Genomic DNA, 24,672 nt, shown 5'->3' on the forward strand with positions numbered 1-24,672 from the left:
TATGATGTTACCTTTCACATTTCTAGGCGAACTACATGCAATTCACGTTCTGTGTCCTATCCTGCTTTTCCTGGCGTCCCAAAGTTGTGTGTGGTCTGAGCGCTTAAAGCCTACGAAGTGGCGACAGTGGATATACGCCCACAGGGCGTCAAAAATGGTTTATTGCTCTTACTAAACCACGCATGGCGATTTCGCCCCCTACTATTGCGAGATGAGTCCGCTGGGTAATGCAGGAAGCAGGTGTAGATACTTCCCATTTTGGAGCTCATTCATTAAGGGGTACAATGGCATCCAAGGCATTTTCCCTGGGAGCACGGCTTGAGGTTATTCTGAATGCCGCAGACTGGTCTTCGGACTCCACCTTTAAAATATTTTACTTTAAACCAGTATTGTCACTAGGGAGTTTGGTGGCGGACAAGCTTTAAATTAGCCTAATCTGAAGCCTCCGGTCCTGCCATAGAATGCAAAATTTCCTAGCTAACGTGCAGGAAAGTTATAATTCTATTAAGGAAGCGGAGTCGAAGATTGGCCCACCCGGTGTTCATTCGAACCTGCCCAGAATATCTGCGTATGAATGGTGAGTAAAATGTTTGTGGTACTGTTTGTTTCATATGAAATGTTGATGATGTTACTGTGGCTCATTGCCGGTTGGCAGGTAACGTTGTTCACGGTTTTTGCATAGGGCTCTTACTCCCTTAAACTTATCTAGCTTTCTTTTACCTTAGGATCGGATGCTGGCAAGCAAGAGTAATCCGAAGACTGCCTGGATGGGGTCGCAGGAAGATAGAGGAAGATAGAGTGTCCGCAGGGGAAGTTATTAGGTGTCCTTGCACAGAATTGTCTGCTGCGGTTTGGACTTTTTTCTGTTTTCATTTTCCCTGTGTTCATGGGAAATGTAGTTTCAATATACATTGTGGTGCTTTTGTAAGCTGGAGTGCGTAATAAATGGAGAAAGATTCAGCCTAATCTTCGCCTCTGCGTCCTCAATAGTATTAAAACTTTCCTGCACGCTAGCTATGAAATTCTGCATTCTTCTCCACAGAACGGAAAATATGAAGTGCTGTGTTAGCTGCAAAGTGAGTGCATTATGCCATCCAGTTGGACCAGACTGCCCTGCAGCAGCACTACTATTCATATTTTTAAATAGGAAAACATGTTCTCTCTAAAAAAATGTGCTCCCAGATACCAAGCACAACAGATGTTCAGTGCCAATGAATGTCAGAGGATCCTGTGATGGAGATTAAAAAAAGCAAGTCTAATACCTAAAAGCAACATAATGCCCTCCCCCATATTTCCACAAACCAACTAGTCCTATTTTATAGAACCATAAAAATATTGACTTTTTTATGTGAAAACATGCTGCCAAGTAATCTGATGTACAAAGACCTCACTGCTTAACAGAAATATTTGTACTAGTCATTGGAATTGCACTTTCACTTTTGCGAGGCAACAACTTCCTGGGGGCATTTATGTATGGAGTTCATCTTCGGGCACTGTCCGACATCACCCAACAATGCAGTTTTTAAGTAGGCAAGCCGTACTATTAACACTCCAGGTGGAAATGGTGCAGTGCTCCGATCTGCATCATGTTCAAAAGATGGTTAATGCAATTACCACAATGGGTTTAAGCTGGACACCAGAATAATGGAGCATGGTTGAATGTTAACACTGCAGATTCCTTTGAGTCTGAGGGGAAATTAGTCTGGATATACCTTATATACAAAGACATTTAGGGCTATTATTGCGAAATTCAAACAGGACTTGGGATCTCTATACCTGTGATACAGGTAAGAGCTACAGGTAAGAGCACTGGTGTGTGCAGTCCATGCACTGCCCCCTTAAGTTGAAATCCAGTTAGAGCCAGTGAAGGAAGGATTCCACGCCCTGCGTAGTCTGTGGGAGGCTCAGATGAACAGACTGTTTAACATATTCAATGCCTAGACTCGTCCTGAGCATGTACACAAATAGGTTAATGTTGCAAGGATTCAGCACCTAAATTCCTCCTCTTGCTAGAAGCAATTTTGTTACTTGGGCACTGCTACGATACTCTGCTTCCTTCCTGGGAGTGACTTATTGGTGGAACATCAAAGCAGAGGCCTCTAGAAAAGAACCCAAATGAACAGACTCTAAAGACAAACGAAGATAACTCAATAACATCTTCCTACAGTGCAGCAGTTTTTAAAAAAGGAAATGGATAGTGCCAAGATGTCTACTTCAGTGATTTAGAGAATTAGAAGAAAAAAGAAACCTGAAACATTCGGAAGTTTAGGAAAACTGCATGACTAGCCTGGTAAGCATGCATTGAAGTATGCCACAGGTCGCACAACTTGCCAAACGCCCTGACCTTTAGAGGAACAAGCACACACCCATGGTGTATTTGCAATGGACTCAGTACATGCAGTAGAGCATAAGACTATGTCCCAATCCAGCAAGGGAACTTTCGACTGGCTCATTGGTTTCTGTCAACCCACCTGAGCTTTAGGTTCAGAACCTTCTCAACACACAACCATCACGCATTCGAGAGTAACCCCGCCACATACAGACTACCTGCAACGAGCCACTCGCATTACCCTAACTGCAAGACTAACGGGTAGGAGCAAACCCGCGCAAAGGCAGAGAGGTATGGAAGAGGCAAATAATTCAGATCCAGGAATCCATTCTCCCTCCAATGATGCACTGTTCCACCCCATGACTGGCTACGAATTTTAGAAAAAAAACTAAAGAATTTTTTTCTTAAGATGTGTTACAAAAATAAAAAAATAATAAATAGAAAAATAAATTAATAAATTAAATTAGCAACTTGAAATCCATTTCTGAAATGTCTAGAAAAATAAAAAAATGACAGCAAGGCGGAATGTAGGGAGCAGACGTACACAGAGCAAACATGCCCGATTTTCAGTCTTTCACAGCTAAAAAGCCCTTCCACCCCCTCACTGACGCCTGCTGTCCCCTTACCCTACAAGTGTCTGCAGCGCGTGAACAGATGGAACAATCCCAATGTGAGCAGCCCTCTCTTCCCATGATGGAGCCAGGCTGCAGACAATGGTGTGCTCCTTCTACTGTAGGCTTGGCACAGGTAAACGTGTTACTGTTTGGGGGGCGAGGGGGTTCTGACATGCTTGTGAGTGCCACACCACAAGTTATGAGGAATAGTGGCTGGGCCTTGGAGGAGCTGGCAGCGGCACTGCACTCACAGCGGCAGATCTGTGCTGTTGTGCCGGGTCTTTCTGGAGGTGCCATCATCGCGTGGTAGCGCCCGCTGCAGGCTCGACATGGCAGCTGTCTTTTTCAGGTCAATGATCGCATAAGAGTCTGCTCGCCGTGCAGAGTGGGCAGGGACGGGGGTGCAGGGGATTTGTGGAGTGTGTCGTCCGTGGGGGTCGTTCTTCTCCAGCTCCACCTGAATGTAGTTCAGTTGGCGGGACTCGGGGCAGGGCCGGCGGAAGTCGAAACTGAACACATTGGGAGTGCAGTTCCTGTGTGACGTCATGTCCCCTTGGCGGAGGCCCGCGTGGTGTCCCCCGCTCTCGGCGTTCATGTAGTTTTGGAGGGGGTCGTCGGGATAGCCGTTAAGCGAGGGCGTCATCACGTCCACAGAGTCCTCCTCCTCGTCGTCTTCCTCGTCCTCCTCGTCTCGCAGGGCGTGGCACTCCCAGACAGGCGGCAGAGAGGGCAGGTTTTCGTAGTGGAGCAGGGCCATGCGCCTGTGGGCACAGCTGTTGAAGCCAAGGCCATCCCCAGTCAGCTTTAAGCGGCCCCCGACCCCGCGCCTCAGGGCCATGCTGCCCGGGGCCGGGATGCCATTGATGTTCTCGTAGGCGTACTTGGGCCCTCGGCACTCCTCCTTGCACTCGTTGTTGTTGTTGTGGGGGGGCTCGCGCTCTGGCCCGCACGTGTGGCCGCTGCACTCCCGGTGGTGCCTGCAGAAGCTGTCCGCTTTGACGGGCACGCGCCTGTACACGGGCGCGGGGCCCAGCACAAACTTCACCTGGCCGGGCTGCATGTACACCTGCGGGTTCCGCTCTTCCAGGGAGCAGCCGGAGCTGCCGTGATGCCGGGCCTGCTCGGAGAACGATGGGTGGACCTCGGGCAAAGAGTGCATGTAGTGCCGACCTCGGAGGTCATCTTCCACGGTGGCTGTATTCACATATGTGTGGGACTAGAAGGAAAGAGAAGATGGGGTTAGAACGACTGGCCAGATGGCATTCATGGACACACAATTAAACAAAGGTAATGCACGATCTATGGGAACCCTGCTTGAGTAGTTTCCAGTCCAGAATCAGCAGGGGGGACAAAGCAGAAATCTAGATACATGTTACAGTGGTTCCAAAGATCACTCCAATCCTCCGCAGAGAGTTTCCAGGTTCTGTGAAAGACTACCCTTTGCCCTCCTTAAATGAATAAGCAAGCGGCTCCTGGTGTGTGTGTGTGAGACCCTCAGCACATTTATGGCATGAATGAAGCAATTAAATGCAGTTGGCCAAATAAGAGGCTCCCAGCGAACCAATGGAAAATGTATTCAACCGCAAGGAAACTTCTCTGGCAAAGGTTTGGGTGATAGAATTAAGTTAAAAGAGTGCTTTTACTCAAAGCCCTAAACTTCAACCCAAATACATACCCATTCATTGGCACCATCACGCTATAACCTCTTTTTCCCCCCAGTAGTCCAACCCTGCACTCCAATAAAAACTCCTTGGTGCAGGTTTCAACAAAACTGCATCTATTCCCATACATTTCCACATGCACATGCTCCGCTTCACGCTGGCTGCAACATGTCTTGATATTTTTTATCCACACATGCAAAAAGAATTATTGATGGACAGAATGTTGAACAATGTCAATATTCACCGCAGTACAGAGATCTAGGCCTAAATCCATCGTTGTTTTCCTCCCCATGCCATTCCAGTTTAAACTCAGCCATATGCAAATCAGTCTTGACCTTGTTCAGTACAGCCCGAGCTGTCAGGCCAGGCCCTCCCTGGACCAGAAACCAGCATCCTGGGACCGTTTTTGAGGTCTCCCACCTCACCAGCCAGGCTAGCTTGACCCCAGTAATACTAGTCCAGAAAAAAGGGTTTTTGAGTAACCAGGGATTTTCAAGGCGCTCTGCTACAGTGGACGCAATAGTTCAAATGGGAAAGATGTCGCTGTATGGTGCAACTAGGTGAGGGGATAAGCCCTGTAACACGCCAATTGAGTGCGGGAAACAACCCTCAATACAAAATTCTAGCATAAACCTAGGCACACATAAATTAGATGTGACAATCTGTTAGTGTAGACATATATAGTACATTACGCAAGCCAACAAATACAGAGATGATCTTTAGATGAGTTTTGAATTTGTTCAGTCTTTAATTTTGGAGAAAAACCAGCAGACACGCGTTTCGTCGCATTTGGAAAAATCTTTCCGCAACTTCCTCAAGGCGCTCAGCCGGTGATAATTCTGACCCGGCCAGGCCAGAGACAAACTGGTCAGCTTCAACACTAAGCAAGGGAATAGGAGGATCCATATCGAATTATGTAAGATGCTCTTAAGCGCTCCGATATCTAAAATAACCCAATGGTGTTGATGGGGTGAACTGGAAAAAAGGCTGTGGTATGGCCGAAAACTGAGTATAGCAGTGGTCTCGGTGGACGCCGTGGGGTAAAGTAATGCAAGAGGAATGGATAACGCCTCATCAGTCTGTAATCTTCCAGTAAGTGAGCCTCGGTGTCTCGCCCACGGGCCACTGTGTTCCTGGTTGCTGGTTCCTCTAGCATTACTTTCCCCCACGGCGTCCACTGAGACAAAGTGCCATACTCTGTTTTCGGCCATACCACAGCCTTTTTTCCGGTTCACCCCATCAACACCATTGGGTTATTTTAGATATCAGAGAGCTTAAGAGCATCTTACATAATTCGATACGGATCCTCCGACTCCCTTGCTTAGTATTGAAGCTGGCGAGTTTGTCTCAGGCCCAGCCGGAAATTATCATCCGCTGAGCGCCCTGAGGAAGTCACAGAAAGACTGTTCCAAATGCGACTAAACACGTGTCGGCTGGTTTTTCTCGAAAATTAAAGACTGAACAAATTCAAAACTCATCAAGAGATCATCTCTGTATTCGTTGGCTTGCGTAATGTACTAAATATGTCTACAGATTATCACATCTAATTTATGTGTGCCTAGGTTTATGCTCGTAGCTTGACCGCTGTGGCATGGAGAGCACGGACCTACGCCTGAGCATACCCGCCCCACTCGGGGTGAAAAAATGCAAGAACAACAATTGATGGAAAATTGTGAATTTTTAATTTCTTCAGTATTCCATCCATCATTTGTTGCCGCAGTACTATTCGCCCTAAGTGGGATGGGTATGCCCAGACGTGGGTCCCGTGCTCACTGTGTCACTAGCCTGGCTGATGAGGGGTGTTATCCCCCAACCGGTCCCAGGATGCTTGTTTCCGGTCCAGGGTAGACACGGCTTGGCAGTTCGGGCTACACTGCTTTCATGAGGAGCAGGGTCAAGGCTGATTTGCATATGGCTGGGTCCTAACTATGGCCATGCTCAGGGTGTATAATACTTGATCTAGAAAAGGCGTTTGACTCGGTGGAGTGGCCCTTTCTGCTCCAGGTGCTCGAAAAGTATGAGCTGGGCGATGCCTATATTCAGATGGTGGGGCTCCTCTACCAAGCGCCCGAGGTGCGAGTCCGGACTGGGCGGCTATTCTCTGACAGAATAAGGATCGGGAGAGGCACCAGACAGGGATGTCCCCTCTCTCCCCTGATATTCGCGCTCGTGATGGAGCCGTTGGCAGAACTGCTCCGGACCTCCGGAGGCGCCTGGGGCATCCCACTGGCAGATGGAACACACTCGGTATCTCTGTATGCCGACGACTTGCTGTTATATGTCAGGGACCTCACCCGCATACCTGCGACACTCACGGACATCTTTCGGGTGTTCGGGGATATGTCAGGGCTCCGCGTCAACTAGTCAAAATCAGGGGTCTATGCGTTCAGTGACACTATGCCACAATGTGAAGTGCGAATGATGGGCGAGGAGCTTCGATGGCACCCGACGGTATTCCGGTACTTGGGGATCCTCATATATCGAGACCCCGTTGATCTCCTAGAGGGCAACCTCGTGAGAGCCATCTCCTCGCTGTCGGCCCAGGTCACGTTCTGGAACTCCCTCCCACTGAATGTGCCGGCTCGAGTGGCGCTGACAAAGATGATAATGCTCCCCAGGCTCCTCTACTTTTATGCTAACCTTCCGGTGTATGTACCGACGCGCATATTCAAGGGGTTGGAAGCCCTCACCAGACGCCTGATCTGCAATAAAGGACGCCCCCGGGTGGCATTGAGGACCCTCTATGCGGCTACGGAATCTGGAGGCCTGGCGGTTCCCAATCAGGAACTATATTACCTAGCGGCCCAGCTGCAGTGGGTTGCCTATTGGCTTAGTGGCAGGAACCTGATGGCCACGGAAGACACTACCCTGACCCCAACTCAGGTGCTAACGCTCTTCCACCCCCTGACGCGGGGCCGGCCTCCCGACCAGATCCATTTAGCTGTCACAAGACAGTGCTTTATGCGAAGCCTCAGACTTACTAAAAGCACGGTGCCATATGCCCCGAACCTGCCGCTGCTGGGGACCCCCTGGGGGAGTGGCGTGATGTCCTCATCCGTGCTACGCAGTTGGACCGTGGCGGACCTGGACAGTCTAGGTGACTTGTATAGTGACGGGGAGCTACTGTCCTTCGAGACTCTGACCGCCGACACAGATCTGCCGGCGGGACAGTTTCTGACACACGCGAGGCTTCTCCGAGTGCTGACGGGGACGTGGGAAGATCTGACTCAAGAGCCGACCACACATATGCTCATACAGTACCTACATGTGATGGGCAATGGTTCCCATCTGGTGCACTGGCTGGCACAGGCGCTGCACTATCACACTCAGTTCTCCTCCCAACGACAGAGAGAAATGGACGGCCGACCGGGGTAGAGAATGGTCGGATAAACAATGGGCCGCAGTACTGGCTGGCGCAAGGAACATTCCTCGTAATGCGAGATTTAAGATCATCCAATATTACATAATACACCGCGCGTATTTGTCCCCGGACAAACTAAATCGCTACTTTGGCCTCGCCTCTTCAGCATGTCCCAGGTGCGGACTCCTGAACTCTGATCTGCTACACCCACTCTGGAGTTGCCCTCACCTTACCATGTACTGGTCGGCGGTCACTGACACATTAGCGGCAGCCACGGGCGACGCCCTTCCCAAGACGTGGGAGGTATGCCTACTGGGACTCTACAAGAGGACCAAGCAGACCAAACTACAGGCACGTTTCTGGGACCTGTGGCTCATTACGGCTAAGCGGCTCATCACGAAACGCTGGAAGAATAATGCCCCCCCGCGACCTGTGGACTGGCGTCGCTCATTTACCAACTGGGCTAGCACAGAGAGCGTGACTTTACACAGAGAAGAGACGGCGGGACTCCAAATGTACCCGATTGCCCAAGAGTGGGACACTACCCTGACTGCATACCATCAGGCTTGTACCCAGGCTGGTATCACATGACCGCTTCGTCACGGAGCGGTGACAGACCCGTCATCCCCCACCCGACATGCCGCTCCCCCCACCCCCTCCCCCCCTGCCGCTGGGGTAACGCCCAACAAAGTCTGCTTGCTATTATTCCCTCCTACCGCCACATGGCCGCAGCAATCCTCAATCCACGGCCATTCCCGCCCCCACACAGTCCATATACAGCGTCACATACACCATTAGTGTCACTGATACACTGCTGTACACGCTAACACTAGTCCGATTGTTGTTGATGTGTTTTTCCTCCTATTTCCGTTATTTCCCTATTATTTCTCTTGATTGGCAGTTGGCTTGTTTCTGCTGTGCTCACGATGATGTTGATCTCCCCCGCCCCATTTACCCTCTCCCCAATGTTTATTAAATACTGCCACGATCACACGACTATAGCCCTGTGTCCCATATGGTAATGTGGGATGTGGGATTCCTGTCTTTAACATCATCCGTGCCAACCAGGGAACGCAGCCTAGAATAACCGCTGTTGACTATCATGACCACTTTGGCCCTTCTGCAGTGACATACGCTGCAGGCACTGCAACCCAAGATTTCTCCTGGAACTGAGAATTGCGGACTAATGCATCTTCCCTGGCTACTGTTTATTTTCACCTATATACGACCGAAATGTCGAAAATGTTACTGACTGGGTAATGATTGTCGTTTATATGACATTGTATGATCTATTGGCTTGTTACTTGTGAAATTAAATAAAATCTGGGACCGTTGGTCTAAAAAAAAAAATGGCTGGGTCCTAACTAGGGTGGTGAAGTGACCAAAAAAACCAATGGATTTATCCCAGATCTCTTGACTGGGGTGAATGTTTTAGTCATTTAGCGTTCCTTAAATCATTTGTTGCAGCAGCATTTCTTATCCACACAAGCACACAATGAAAACATTTCTCACATAGCAGAAAATATACTCACACACTTTGCCTAACCATTCACTGGATTTAATGCTGAAGCACTCTGTTGCTAATTTCTTTTTTGTTTCAGCCTCAGCTAAATTCAGTCATATTATAATTCATAGTGAGATGAGAACTCTGATCCTCATTACAACAAGTAAACACTATCCATTTCAGTCACACAACTTGCACGCTCTCATGAAACCGTAGCAATCCCACGGAGTAGCATGTCACCTGTCTGCTAACATACGCTGGTGTCTCGTCGGGAATATGAGGCACTATGTAAATGCAACAGTACCATTCCTCCAGCACTGGAGTACACTAACCCCAATCATGGGTACGCATTAACCCAGAGCCCTGGTATACGTTGCACAATGAGGAGTACGCACCTGCTCCTCAGGAGTGATGAGTCCGTGGGTAGAATCCTCTCCAACAGAGGGGTGCCTCAAGCTGCCCATCGAGGGATGCCGCGACGAAGCATAGTTGGGCCCTTCCCGGGGAAAGCTGTGGAATCCATTTGGGTACCCTCCCAGGGTGTACCCCATAGCTGGTGGGAAGGGAAAAAAAACCTGCATTAAGTATCCACAAATAATTACTCTATTGTGTCCAACTACAGCCTCACTACAGCAGGCAGAACAGGCACTGGAATTTAACGGTTGCACAAGCTCAGACATGGTGCATGAGGCATCACCACACAATATCCCAAATAAAGATCTCCCAAACATCACCCAGTTCGTCAGCCTGCTGATGGGTTTCACTAGTTCCTAAACTCTCTTGGTGGACATCGGAAGGGGACCCATGACTGCATCACAACTGGGCAATAGACCCATTGGGGCCCTCCTGCAGATCTAGAAGGTCAAGTATATCACTAAGGTAGCCTAAGGTAGTGAGATCTGGGGTTATATGGAGCACGAGGAATTTCAAACTGTCTAAAACATCTTTTTAAAATGTCTTTTATGCTCACTGCAGTGTATCCCCTCTATTGTGGTCCACGAAGAACTGGGGATGGTCTTTCTTTCTGCTTTCTGACCAGCTGTCTTACCGCCCCCATCATTGTGGATGAACTTGTGACTTAGGGAGGGAATCACTCTAGCAAGGATATTTTTAACGGACTGCCTTTCTCTGGATCATTATTACTGTATTCCCCAGCTCAAGTATGTCAGGGATTGTTTCAAGGATTTGGGAAGGGTCGAACTATTTACCAACCCAGAGAGTATGTGCAGAAGAGACAAGTACTGGGTGAAGAAGACTTCTTTAAAAAAACGTCCGCTGGACAGGGAAGACTGGGAGCTGTGGAAGCCCAGTGTGCGTAGGTTCTTATTGAAATCTTGGCCATCGACTGAGCCCCATCTTCTATGGCTTAAAAGTACTCACAACCAATTTTTACTGACAAGGTTCTGCTTGGACCTTTTTCATTATCTTTTGGCCCACCTAGGCGGGGCACATAGGGACCAGAGTCTCCCTCCCTGTGGCTGCGACGGGAAGTCTCAACAGGAAATGATGCATTTTTTAATGTTTTGTAGTTTTTATGATGCCTCAAGAAAGTCTTACCCCATTCCTATTTTAAAGAAAGCAAACTTTAAACAGGCTGGACCTGCTTTTATTTTGTTACAAATGCTCTCCAGTAATTCTTTGCTATATGTCCTTAGCTTCTTGAGGTCGGCAGTCAGGCTTAGATCTAGTTGTGACCAACGTATATGGCTGTGGCTACTAAGGAACTGTGGTGATAGTTATGTATGTTTCTTTTAGTAGGTGTCATAGCCCGCTCTATTATTCCTGTAATTTAGGGGGCCGGCGTCTATGAACTGTATCGCTAAAGGCATTTAGATCTTGACCCATCCTCGGCTCTAGTCTCTTGGACATAGCCTGGCACATTATTTTTGTAAATTATGGGGTATGGTAAATGACCTGTACCACAACAAGTCTTTAATATGCTGTATGCGGAGTGGTTTTAACATAACGTATTATTGTTTTCCTTTTTTGCGTAAACATTGTACATAGCTTCAAATGAATACTGATGATCTTAAGAGAAATGTAGGTAGGTAGGTAGGTAGGACTAAATAGTGGACCCGTACCTGAGGTTTTTGTTTTTTCTCCCTCCCTTCAGATCTTCGCTCCAAAAGTAAAACTATTACTAGGATGTCTTGGAACGGGGTGCGATGAAAGATTTAATTAGGATTTTATGAAACATTTTTTTAACACACTGGAAATTATGGTATCTATTTATTTTATTGTAATATTTTTCCTTTCTTTGTAATTTTATGGTCTATTTTGATAGATCGAATAAAGTTTATTATTAGGCCCGGTAATTATTAACAATAAATGTACCTGTCCACCTTGATGTCTGCCCGGTATGTCTTCGCATGCTAGCCCACCCTGGTCCAGGCATCTTGAATGTGCATCATCACGTTCGTGATGATAGCAGTGCACGTCTGCCCTTCACGTGTCAATACCATTGAATAATCGTGGCTGATGGCGGGCTCATGGCTGAGCTGGGTTGAGGCTTGCTGGGAAAGTTCTAACCATACTTTCCACAACGCCGTAGTGCAGATTAAAAGTGTGCAGCATGCTTTTTCTAATCAGCTTGGAGCCTTGTACCAAACTGAAATTCTACATTTGACTTGCTTGTAGCCCACTACTAACTACACTCATTGTCGGATGCAGGTGTGCACTTGTTGTTCTGCACACTTTAAAAACTGCCAGCAAACTAATGGTCATGCTGCACGAGGGTGGCTGCATTATGGGGAGCAACAGGAACTGCAGGGCATTCTGAACTGTAGACACCGCCTGGGCTGCACAAGTTAATTGGCGCACCCATCCGATCAGCACAACAGTAACCCACTGTGACCAGCAATCACCCCTCATGGATCAGGTAGGTGGAGCACATTATTCTGCATATGAATTCCACATAGTTGCTGCATTATCTACGCAGATTCAATTTTTGTTTAAAATATAAAAATCTATGTGAGCCACAACCGGTTGATTTCCGAAAAAATGAAACTTTCTCTTACTTGTGTTATGGCAAAGGGGTCCGAGTACTTTTTCTGCTAAACTGTGCATGGGTGTTTTTTCTGCCATTTATTCAAATCTTGAGTCACATGCCCACACAAAACAAGGTGAGCTTTCACGAGAGGGGACCATGTGACCTACTGACTGCAGCAGCCCACCATGAAACACAGGAAACCCGTTTGACTATTTGGGCTCAACACATTGTGAATCAGACAAATCTCCCTTTACATGAAAACAAATATAATGTAGTCTCATGTGTTGAGAAGTGCTTGTCTGTACTCAGTCAGGGATTGCACCATGTAAAACTACCAGAAATTATGCACGTTCTGCTCGTAACCTCTGCTATAATCTCATCTGATATGAACTAAGGAAAAAGTATTAAGACTGTGTCAGAAAGAGATACTCATCTAATTAATTTGACTTAATGGCACAGTGTGAAACTAGAACAAACACAGCTACCCTGCTCGCCCAATCATGTTATCATAGACAAGAGCTTTATTTCACCAAACTATATTTTTGCCAAAATTGTGCCAAAAATGCACTTTTTGCTTTTTTTGTCTCCAAAATGTAATCAGGGCGAGAACCTCCTTTACTTTAGGAAGGCTCGCTCACAGAAATTCAGATCAGGTATTGCAGCTGTTATTCAGCCATGGATGTGGGCAGCGCCACTGGAGGAAATGGGTTAGCCGGGGGAAGTGGGTGTGGCCTCTTAAGAAAAATTGTGAGCACTTGCTCTTATTATTTTACACATTTAGCACTGGGGTAAGGAAAGATTAAAACGAAATGTATGTTTTCTCAGATAAAATAAGATAAATGCAAGGGCAGTGGCAAGGAACAGGGTGTGACATGTTAGGTACTTTTACAGACTGCACAAAAGGAAAGGAGATATTTGGTCCTTGGAAAGGGAATTTAATTTAGATCAAAGCTGCCCTTCTTCAACATTGGTTTGGCACTACGTTTGGTCCACTGGACTCCAAGAGAAGGAAAATGCTACTTACCAGTATGCATCTTTTCTTGGCATGTAGAGCTGCAGATTCGTATAATATGCATTAGATCGCCACCTGGTGTTGGGCTCGGATGATTGCAGGTTGTTTTCTTCTTGGAGAAGTCTTTGTAGTCGTGATATAGGTGACCCCTCCCTTGGACAATACTGTGCATGGGCATCGGCATCGGCTCCATCCTTAGATTGTTTTTCGCCATGATGGGAAATTGATGGAGTTAGTATAAGTGAAGAGAAAAAAAAGGGATGTCCATGCGTGTGCATCTAAGATGAGAACTGGAATGGATACAAGTCCAGGGAGGCGGGAGGGCGTGTACGAATCTGCAGCTCTACATGCCAAGAACAGATGCATACTGGTAAGTAGCATTTTCCGTTCGAGGCATATGAGCTGCAGATCGTACACTATGCATCGATTGTGCAGCAGTGTCTCCCCTAGCGGTGGTCGCTTGTATCCATTGCCGTAGTCTGAAATAGTGTCCTAAGAACAGCTTGCTGCTGGGCTTGCACATCAACACAATAGTGTTTAGTGAAGGTGTGTGGTGTAGACCATGTTGCTGCCTTGCATATGTCCTTTAATGGTATATTTCCTAAGAAAGCCATAGAGGCTCCTAGTTTGCGAGTGGAGTGTGCTCAAGAAGGAACTGTTAGTGTACGTTTAGCTTTTTGATAGCATATTTGTATACACTTTACAATCCACCTGGCAATACCACCTTTAGAGATAGGTTTGCCTTTGTGTGGAGGAGAGAAAGATATAAACAATTGTTTTGTCTTTCTAAAGGATTTAGTTCTATCTATGTAGTATAGCAGAGCTCTTTTAACATCTAATGTGTGTAAGGCCCTTTCTGCTACAGAGTCTGGGTTTTGGAAAAACACAGGTAACTCTACAGATTGGTTTAGGTGAAAAGGTGTGATAACCTTTGGAAGAAATTTAGGATTGGACCTAAGTGCTACTTTATTAGGATGTATTTGAAAAAATGGTTCTTGTATAGTGAACGCTTGTATTTCACTTACTCTTCTAAGAGAGGTGATGGCAACAAGGAAAGCAGTTTTCCATGTCAGGAATTGCAGTTCACATTTATGTAGAGGCTCAAAAGGCTCATGAGTCTCGTAAGGACAAGATTCAGGTTCCATACTGGAGAAGGTGGTAACCTGGGAGGGATTATTCTTTTTAATCCTTCCATAAATGCTTTGATTGCAGGTACCCTAAACAGAGACAGGTGTTGCCTGTTTTGTAAATAGGCTGAAATTGCTGCAAGATGTAAGCGTATGGATGAGTATGCCAAATTAGACCTCTGTAGATGTAAATGGTAACAAATGGTATATTGGAAGGAAGCATCCAGTGGATCAATGTGATTATTTTTGCAATATATTGCAAATCTTTTCCATTTGGAGGCATAACACACTCTAGTAGTGGGTCTCCTAGCCTCTTTAATGATATTCATACAGTCTGGTGGTAGGTTAAGATAACCAAACTAAGACTTCAGGAGCCAGATCGCAAAATTTAGTTGGTTTGGGTCTGGGTGTCCGACTTCTCCATGGTTCTGTGTTAACAGCGAGGGTGTGAGCTGTAACTTTTGATGTGGAACCAGAGAGAGATCTAGTAGTGTGGTGAACCACGGTTGGCGTGCCCATGTGGGAGCTACTAGTATGAGCTTGAGAGACTGTTTGAGCTTGCACACTACTAGTGGAATGAGGGGGAGAGGCGGAAAAGCGTGCGCAAATCTGCCTTACCAGTTCATCCATAGTGCATTGCCCTCGGACCGTGGGTGTGGGTGTGGGAACCTGGCGGCAAAGGTTGGGTATTTTGCAATTTCGTGGGTGGCAAACAGGTCTAAGTGTTGGTGCCCCCACCGTTGGAAGAATGGCTGAAGAACTTGTGGATGTTGGTCCCATTCGTGAATCTGTTGTGACTGCCGACTTAACAGATCCGCTATCTGATTGTGAACTCCTGGAAGGTGTTCCGCTAACAGATATATGTTTTGAGGAATGGCCCATCTCCAAATGTTCTGTGCGAGCTGGGACAGTTGCAGAGAGTGTGCCCCTCGTGTTTTTGTATATAGTACATTGCTGTCATATTGTCCGTCTGGAATAAGACAGCTTTATTCTGTACTTGAAGTTGAAAAGTTGTGAGTGCTAAGAATATCGCTAGCAGCTCCAGATGGTTGATATGGAAAAAAATTTGTTGGTTGTTCCATTGACCTTGAGTAGTATGGTGTAAGAGATGGGCTCCCCATCCTGTGAGGGATGAATCTGTTGTGAGCACTATTTGTGGAACAGGCTCGAGGAACGGCCGTCCTCTTGTCAAGGTTTTGGTGTTCCACCATTGCAGAGCGATGTGTATGGCTGTCTACCAACACCAGGTCTGTGAGCTGACCTTGAGCCTGATTCCACTGTTATGCCAGACATTCTCGTAATGGACACATTTGCAGTCTTGCTTGTGGTACTATGAAGATGCAAGATGCCATCATGCCTATTAATCTCATGAACACCCTTGCTTGGAGAGACTGTTGGTGTTGAAAAGTGGAGACTAAGGCTTGAATGCTCTGTATTCTGGCTGGACTGGAATACGCTAGAGCTGTAGATGTGTTTATGGTAGCTCCTAGATACTGATGCACGTGCGAAGGCTCTAGGTGCGACTTTGTGTAGTTGGTCGTGAACCCTAAGTTGTGCAACAGTTGAATTGTCTGCTGTGTGTGTGGTACACATTGGTGGAATGGTTTGACTTTTATGAGCCAGTCGTCCAGATAAGGGAAGACATGTATCTGTTGTCTTCTGAGATGTGCTGCTACTACTGCTTAGCACTTTGTAAACACCTGTGGTGCTGTTGTGACACCAAACGAAAGGACTTTGAACTGATAGTGTTGTCCTTGTATTACAAACCTTAGGTACTTCCTGTGAGCAGGATGTATTGGAATGTGGAAATAGACGTCCTTCAGGTCTAGCGCTGAAAGGAAATCGCCTTGTTGCAGTAGTGGGAGCACTTGTTGCAGAGTGATCATATGAAAATGATCTGATTGTATGTAATAGTTGAGGGGCCTGAGGTCCAGAATTGGTCTTAGTGTCCCGTCTTTATTGGGAATTAGAAAATACAGCGAGTAAACCCCTGTTCCTTGTTCCTCTAATGGGACTAGTTGAATAGCATCCTTTTGTAGAAGTGCTAGAACCTCTTGTTGAAGCACAGTTAGGTGATCTGTAGACATAGGACGCTGCCTGGGTGGTATGTTTGGGGGGGTTGCTGTAAGTTCTAAGCAGTAGCCATGTTGGATAATCTGTCTCACCCACCGGTCTGTTGTGATGGAGTTCCAGACAGGCAGGAACTTGTTAATCTGCCCCCCACAGGAGTGGAATGCTGTTGGGGGTGCAGAGGGAAGTCACTGTTTGGTTGCGGAAGAGGAGCGATTGTTGTTGTTACAGCGACCTCTTCCCTTGCTATTATTGCCTCTGTATCCTCCTCTAAAATACGCTTTGTAGGAGGAGGTTTGTGTTTGAGTCTTGAAAGATGCTGTGGTATCTGCTCCAGTTTGTTTGGAGCCTCCTCTATAAAAGGAGCGACGAAAAGAACCTCTAGTCTGTGTGGACAGTAGAGCTCCCATAGACTTTGCAGTGTCTGTCTTTTTTCATTTTCTCCAGTGTAGTGTCTACTTCTGGGCCAAATAATTGGTTTTGATTAAAAGGCTGGTTTAAAATTGTGGTTTGCACCTCTTGTTTGAACCCTGAAATGCGCAACAACGCATGTCTTCTGAGTAGGACACTAGTATTTACGGCTCTAGCTGCTGTGTCTGCGACATCTAGTGCACATTTTATTGAGGCATTTGAAATTAATTTGCCTTCTTGTATGAGCTCTGTAGTGGGATCTTTATATTAATCTGGGGGTGTTGTAGTAGTGTCTCTAATTGGTCGTAATGAGCTCTGTCATAATGTGAGAGAAGGGCTTGTGTATTTGCTATGCTCCATATATTTGTAACTTGTGCAGCTATTCTTTTACCCGACGCATCAATAACTTTGGATTCTTTGGCAGGTGGGGGCGTTTCACCAGAAGTCTGTGAATTCGCCCTTTTTCTTTCATTGGACACTACTAAGAGTCTAGTGGAGGATGTCCTTTAATATAGGTTGGATCAGAGGGTGTAGGCCTATATTTCTTTTCTATTCTTGGATTTAGTACCCTAGTGAGTACAAGATCTTTGAATATCTCTGAAGCATGTTTAATGACTCCTTTGATCATGGGAAGAATTTGAGTAGATCTGTGTGATGGCTCAAATGTATCTAACAGAAAATCTTCCTCAATGTCATCAGAGTGCATTATGACATTGTGGTAGAGAGCAGCTCTGAGTAAGATGTGATTAAAACCAATGCAGTCTTCTGGAGGAGAAGGTTTTGACGGGTATAACTGTGGATCAGGGACATCAGGCACATTATATGGTGGAAAAGTATAGATATCCTCATCTAAAGGATATGTATTTGGGTCTGTATGTGGATCCTCTCCACCACCTAAGTCATACTCCTCATCAGTTTGTGGTGAATGTGATGATGCAGGAGAGTGGACAGGAGAGATTTGAGGCGATATGTAAGGAGGGATAGGAGATACAGGAGATGGAGGGTGCATAGGAGAAGTTGCACAGTCCTTCCTTTTGGCAGGCACCACAGGTGGAGGTGGGGTTTCTGCTGGTCTTTTTTTATGAGGTATAGCACCTACATGTCCAGTCTTTGGGTTTATGTAGATTTGTTTTGTTTAGGATCTGGTTTAAACAGTTCTTCTTCTACAACCTTCTTCGGCGTCGATTTTTTCGGTTCCGTCAGAGGTTGTTTTGGGTGTTTCGCCTTGGGAGGTGTTACAGCGTCGTGTGGCAAAGTTCTCGGTGCTGAAGGTGTTGTTTTCGGCTTGGCAGACATGTCCGAGGACTTAGGAACCTCGGAATCGGGCTTTGTGGGTTGTGGCACTGAAGCAGGAGTCTTCGGAGTGGAAGCTGGTTTTGTCGACTTTGTGGCGTCGACGCTGGCTTTCCGTCTCTAGTTTTGGAAGTCGACTGCTTCGGAGCCGGAGCTTCTTTCGGTGCCTGTACCTCTTTAGGCTTCGATGTCGAAGGATAAATTTCGCTTTTGGTGCCGAAGGGTCTTTTGGCCTCGGTGCAGATGGAGGTGGTGAAATCGGCACGTGTGGTTTGCTCGGTGCCTAAGCACTTAAGAGGCATAGTTGTTTTCCTCGGAGCCGAGCTCGAAGGCTGGGCTTTAGGAGGACGTACTTGGTCTTGACTGGGCCCCTTGGGCGGAGTGCTGACCTTTGCCTTTCGCTTGGGCAGTGTATGTGGTGCAGGGGCAGGAGTACTCATGGGTTGACGTGATGGAATCAAGTCGTCAGAGTCTTCTGCCCCTGATATGATCTGGCGAATCCTCTTCTGGAACGATCGGAACCTCGTCATTGAAGATATCCTCCGGTGCTGGGGCTGATCTCCTCATCTCGTGTCGACGGGCCCTCCGATCCGGACGGTCTTTTTCAATCGGAAGGATGCACAAGCTGTGCAGGTCGACTCGTCGTGATCTGGCGATAGACAGAGGTTGCAGACCTCGTGATGATCGCTATGTGGAAATTTTGCTCAACATATCGGGCATCTTTTGAACGGAGTTCTTTCCATGTGGTGTAGGCTGCACGGCGTAGATAGGCCCAGCGGCCCGTGTCAATGAACCGGAATAGAGTCGATGGCGTTCAAAGTTGTATATTCGATGTTGATATTAGTTGTAGGAAGTTTTTGCGCTTCGAAGTTGTTGAAAAAGTTTTTCTAGCCGGAGCGGAACTTTCATCCGAACCTGGTGGCAGTAAAAAACAATCGAAGGATGGAGCCGATGCCCATAAGCAGTATTGTCCAAGGGAGGGGTCACCTATATCGAGACTACAAAGACTTCTCCAAGAAGACAACAACCTGCAATCATCCAAGCCCAACACCGATCTAATGCATAGTGTACGATCTGCAGCTTATATGCCTCGAACAGCTGTATCAATCATGACGTGTTGCCAGTCATCAGCCAGAAACTAGCACGAGGACTACCGGGTCCAGGGGGCACCGCGGCTGGAGGCGCGCATCACTTTTGCGCCAGCCGGCGCTTAAAGGATGCCATTGCGTCAGTCATCGCGCAAAGTGTTACCAGTCATCAGCCAGACACTAGCACGAGGACTACCGGGTCCAGGTGAAAACTATAAAGTGTTAATTTTTGCTGCCAGCCTACACAACCCAAAAAATCATAACAGCATGAGTGTGAGCAGGCGTAATGGGCCTGCTGGCACTCTAGATGATTTTATTAGAGCGGAGTCTCTCCTAACATATGAAATATAGATAGCAGAGAGGCGTTTGTCGCTCGACCCTGCAAAATTAGCCACATATAGACAAGCATGTTCACCCTCTCCTATTGTTGTACCTGAGCCGCTCTGACTAAGCCCAACAGTAATTGTCCACAATGAGCGAAGGTCTCCGGCCTTGCTAGCACCATGCCTTGGTCATTTTGGTGATGTGGTAGATGGCTCAAACAAAACCGGCATAGCAACTAGGTTGCGTGCACCAAGAATAACTGAGGAGTCAAAGGAGAAGGGACTACTGACAAAGTTCAGACAAATAACTGGTCTTAGGAAATAAAAAACAAAAAAAACAGGGGGGTCTGGGCCCATGGCAAATCCAATGCACCACACTGACGAACAAATCGATGAACAAATTGTAATCCAGAAAAAAAACAGCTAGTACTCAGACAGAAGCAGATTTTGGTATACACCCACTTTTATTAAAAGAGGGTAAGAGGAATTTAGAATGCTCTATAGTACCAATACTAGAATCCGAACTTGGGTCAATGTTAATGCAGATTAATGACATCATGGATAGGACATTTAGTATAATGGACACAAAGATAGAGCAGCTGAACACCGCAATAGGACAACTGAAAAGCAGTAGTGAAACCATCTATCCTGAGACCACCACAGGGGTATGTCCATTATCACAACCAGAGAAGTCCCCAAAATATAAAGCTAGAATGAGTAACGCGAGTAAGGATACAATAACAGTAAATCACATGCAAACGCTGATTAATAAGGGCAGAAGTACATGGGGTGGATTACAGGAGGTACACGATAACTTAGGAGGATTATAAAAATAGCCACATCACACATGTAAGCTCCAATCCACATGGAATTTATTCCGGTCCAGGTCAAATATATTGTCCCAAAAGTACTGATCTTATACCCGATAATGATGTTCTAAGTCTGCCACCTGCTTTGTGCCCTTATGCGTTAATTCTAGCTAGGGTCCCCTCTCTTAAAAGAGAGCAAAAATAATCATGGCATAACTTACGAAACAAGACGGTTGACTGGTTAACTAAATCTAAAAAATGTCACCCCTTAAGTAAGAAAGATATTCTTATGGATCATAGGGTAGGGTGGGTTGGGGAATCCCCAAAGAACATACCAGGTGACTGCATAGTAATACATTTCCGACGACCACAGATGGTTAAAAAGATATTAAATACGCATGAGGAGATTTACCCCCAAAGTAGTTGCATTACTGCTCTCCCCCTAGGATATTTTTATAGACCACCAACGGAGAATTCTGTTAATGATGATGGCATCCCAGTTATACTTTCAAATAGGTTTTGGGAATTATCAGTCCTGGACTCCTTAGATTGACAATAAAAGCAACCACATCAGGGGAATATCACACCTGTGATCATTCAGTCAAACTGCAATATAGTTGAAACATGTCTTACAAATGCTAAGAATTTAGTAGAGTCACAGAATATTCCATATCGGTCTCCTCCAAGAGACTTGGGTATTAGAAACTCCGCATAGAATAGGATACAAGACATTCAATGTGGATGCCATCCCCACCGCTAGAGGCAGGCCATCTGATGGCCTAGTTATATGGGTAAGAATCAGCATTGAAGTTGCCCTAACCCAAATATGTATACCATCACAGGACATGATTGGGGTTAAAATAACCACTAGGGATGGAAAAGAAATATACTTAATTAATATTTATAATAGACCAAGCCCAGCAACAAAGGAATCGCTAGTGATATAACAACTTGATTCTTTCCTAAATACATTAGATCCAAAGGCAAGGGTAATTGTCGGGGAGACCTAAATTGCAGTTTTGAACCGGTAGCGGGTTTTGAAAACCTCTTTGAGGACGAAGATATAGCAAATAATATCCCTAGTATAGAAAGCCATAAGATAATGCCGTGTACTGTGGCAGTTGCAAAAATTATGAAACTAACCGCAGGGCATGGCTTTAGAGCTTGTAATGGTCGCTTACCTTCGGACAGACCTAGTGCATACACATTTTGTAGAGGTAACTCCAGGAGTAACATAGATCACATAATGGTATCGATGGAGTTCTGGCCAAATGTCCTCAATTTTAAAATAGAGCCCAGAACTGAGAGCGACCATAGACCCTTACAATTGACATATTAGCACAGCCATTCCTCCTTACTACCTTGTGAAGTGAGGTTAATAATACCGTTATGGATGACACCCTAGTTAATAATAATCGCCGAGCCCTTAAATGGCCTCATATTCTAGGGAATAGTCACACTGGGGAAGAGGTGTGGCGCACCGGCCAGGGCGACTGACGCTGGACGCTGGCGTTCACGGTTCGATCCCCGGCACCAGGAGTCTGCCCAGCACCAAGTGACTCTGGGCAATAGCTCGCTTAATCTTCTCAACGGCCCCCAGCGCCGGGACACCCATGGGTATCTGTGCGCTTTACAAATACTGGATTTACATTTTTTACATTTCATTGGAATATAATTATAATATCTTTGCGGACACCATCTCGCCCTATATTGATAAATAACCAAATTTAATTCCAATGTTAGAGTTACATAAAGCCTGTGTAAATAAATTAACTCAGATTGTGAGTAATATACCAAAAGAGGGCAATGGAGGAAAGAAAGACGCAAATAAAGGAATTAATCCCTGGTATAATAAGGAGTGCCGCGAAGCAAAGGCTGAACTAATACTGGCAATAAAAAAACAACAATATAACTTCTGTAAGGGAGAATAAGATTAAGTACAAAAGAATTCTAGCTAACACAAAAACAACTTGGGATGACGATATTTGGACAGACTTGATCAGTGCCGCGAAATCTAAGGATCAGCTAGGCTTCTGGAGATTAATAGCAAAAGGGAATAGGACAGGTAGGGATACTAAGGATCTTTTCCTCGATGCCAATACCTGGGTTGACCATTTACTCGACTTTATGCAGTAGGTGAAACTAACCAGTCTTATATTACTGATGACTTGGGTTTTTAATCTAAAGACTATCTATCTACATTTTAGCTTGAAGGAAACAATTAGGCAAAAGTGAGGCAGTCAAACCAGGGAAAGCTCCCGGCCCTGATAAAATCCCAGGAGACTTCTGAAACATGATATTAGTGTCTGGGGACCATATATAAATTGCTTATGCAACGCAATAGCCTCGGGTACATGAATACCAGAGTCATGGAAAGGGGCAGAAATCGTAACTATTTTTAAAAAGGGCAACCGCTACGACCCTGTAAACTATCACCCAAAAAGTTTAATACATATTTTACAAAAGATTTTTGCTAGTCATATTTTAACAAGATTAAATGATTGGATAGAGGAGAATAATGTGCTTTCAAAATTCCAGGCAGGATTCAGAATTAAAACCAAGCACAATTTATCAGGTCTTCAGGTCTATATGCCTATGCTGGAAATATATAAATTTAAGAAATGGCCACTTGTACATTGCTTTTGTAGACCTAAAAGCAGCATTTGACTCGATACCCCGGAATTTACTCTGGGATTCGCTGAAATGTCAAGGGGTGCCCGGCAAATTGCTCGTGCAAATAATGAGGTTGCATTAGAATAATTTTGCAAAAGTAGGATGGGGCCCACGGGGCGAACTTACTAAGCAAATCTCTGTAAGAAGGGGCGTACGCCAGGGGTGCGTACTAGCGCCCACTTTATTTTCTTTATATGTAAACGATATCCCAAAGTTTCTGCATGGTTGCCCAAATGATGCGGCTAAGTTGGGGGGGGGGGGGGGGGGGGATTTGGTGCCAGCATTATTTGCTGATGACACTATAATATCACAAACCCCCAAAGGACTACTATGCTTAATGGACTCTTTTTACATATATTGTACTATGAAGGGCCTTGAAATAAACTCAAGCAAAACTAAGTATATGGCAATAAACCCACATAGATCTTTTAAAAAGAGTTTAGTACTAAATAATCAAAAAACGAGAGTATGTGCAGAGTTTTAACTACTTGGGCATAACCCTAGACACAAAATTGTCTTGGAAGCCACAGATAAAAAATTAATTGCCGATAACTAAAAAACACGGGAGTAGTATCTCGAAACAGGTTTCTCCCACCTTGGAGGTATTTAAACATTAAGTACAATCAGCCCCTCTCTATGGGGCCAAAATTTGGGATCCCACTGTAAAACAAGCATTTGCAATGCAATGGGTCTCGCATTATGAAAATTTGAGCTATTGGTCTTGTAAATGACAATTTTTTTTATTTATGTGTTGTTTTAAAAATAGCTAAATTAATAGCTTTGTCATTTACAATGCCAATAGTTATAACTTTCGCTAATGTGACACTAATAGCATTTGTAATGCAACATGTTTTGTATTTATGTGACTTGGATGTATTGATATTACAAATAACAATGGCTTTTAATTTTTTTAAATAATTAATACTTAAATAAAAGTGATTGTAATTTATAATGGCAATAGCTTTAACTTTTGTAAATAACTTTTGTGAAGATTATGTTTAGTTTATTTTATTGTGATGAAAATCCAAGAACAGAAGTGAACTATTAACATCTTTTTGTGACATTTGTAATAAAGCTTGAAACATTGAGAGAACATATTTGAACCAGTTGTTGTTGAATGGTTGCACAGATTAATGCTGTGGTGGTGCTGCAGAGTGATGCTGTGGTGGTGCTGCAGAGTGATGCTGTGGTGGTGCTGCAGAGTGATGCTGTGGTGGTGCTGAGTGATGCTGTGGTGGTGCTGAGTGATGCTGTGGTGGTGCCGAGTGATGCTGTGGTGGTGCCGAGTGATGCTGTGGTGGTGCTGAGTGATGCTGTGGTGGTGCTGAGTGATGCTGTGGTGGTGCTGAGTGATGCTGTGGTGGTGCTGAGTGATGCTGTGGTGGTGCTGAGTGATGCTGTGGTGGTG

At 45.6% G+C, this 24,672-nt stretch overlaps 1 protein-coding gene across 1 annotated transcript in view; it reads right to left on the minus strand.

Annotated features, from left to right (window-relative positions):
- Positions 1-2,083: 2,083 nt before the first annotated feature.
- Positions 2,084-24,672, minus strand: part of FRS3 (fibroblast growth factor receptor substrate 3) — a 99,232-nt gene continuing 76,643 nt past the window's right edge. The window contains exons 5-6 of the mRNA XM_086920389.1: positions 9,865-10,022; positions 2,084-4,159 (exon numbers count right to left, since the gene is read on the minus strand). Of these exons, the coding sequence (XP_086776515.1) occupies positions 3,191-4,159; positions 9,865-10,022 (1,127 nt within the window). The 3' untranslated portion in view covers positions 2,084-3,190. The remainder of the gene's footprint in view (positions 4,160-9,864; positions 10,023-24,672) is intronic.

The sequence above is a fragment of the Lissotriton vulgaris genome, chromosome 5 (genome assembly GCF_964263255.1).
Source record: "Lissotriton vulgaris chromosome 5, aLisVul1.2, whole genome shotgun sequence".
Classification (NCBI taxonomy): Eukaryota; Metazoa; Chordata; class Amphibia; order Caudata; family Salamandridae; genus Lissotriton; species Lissotriton vulgaris.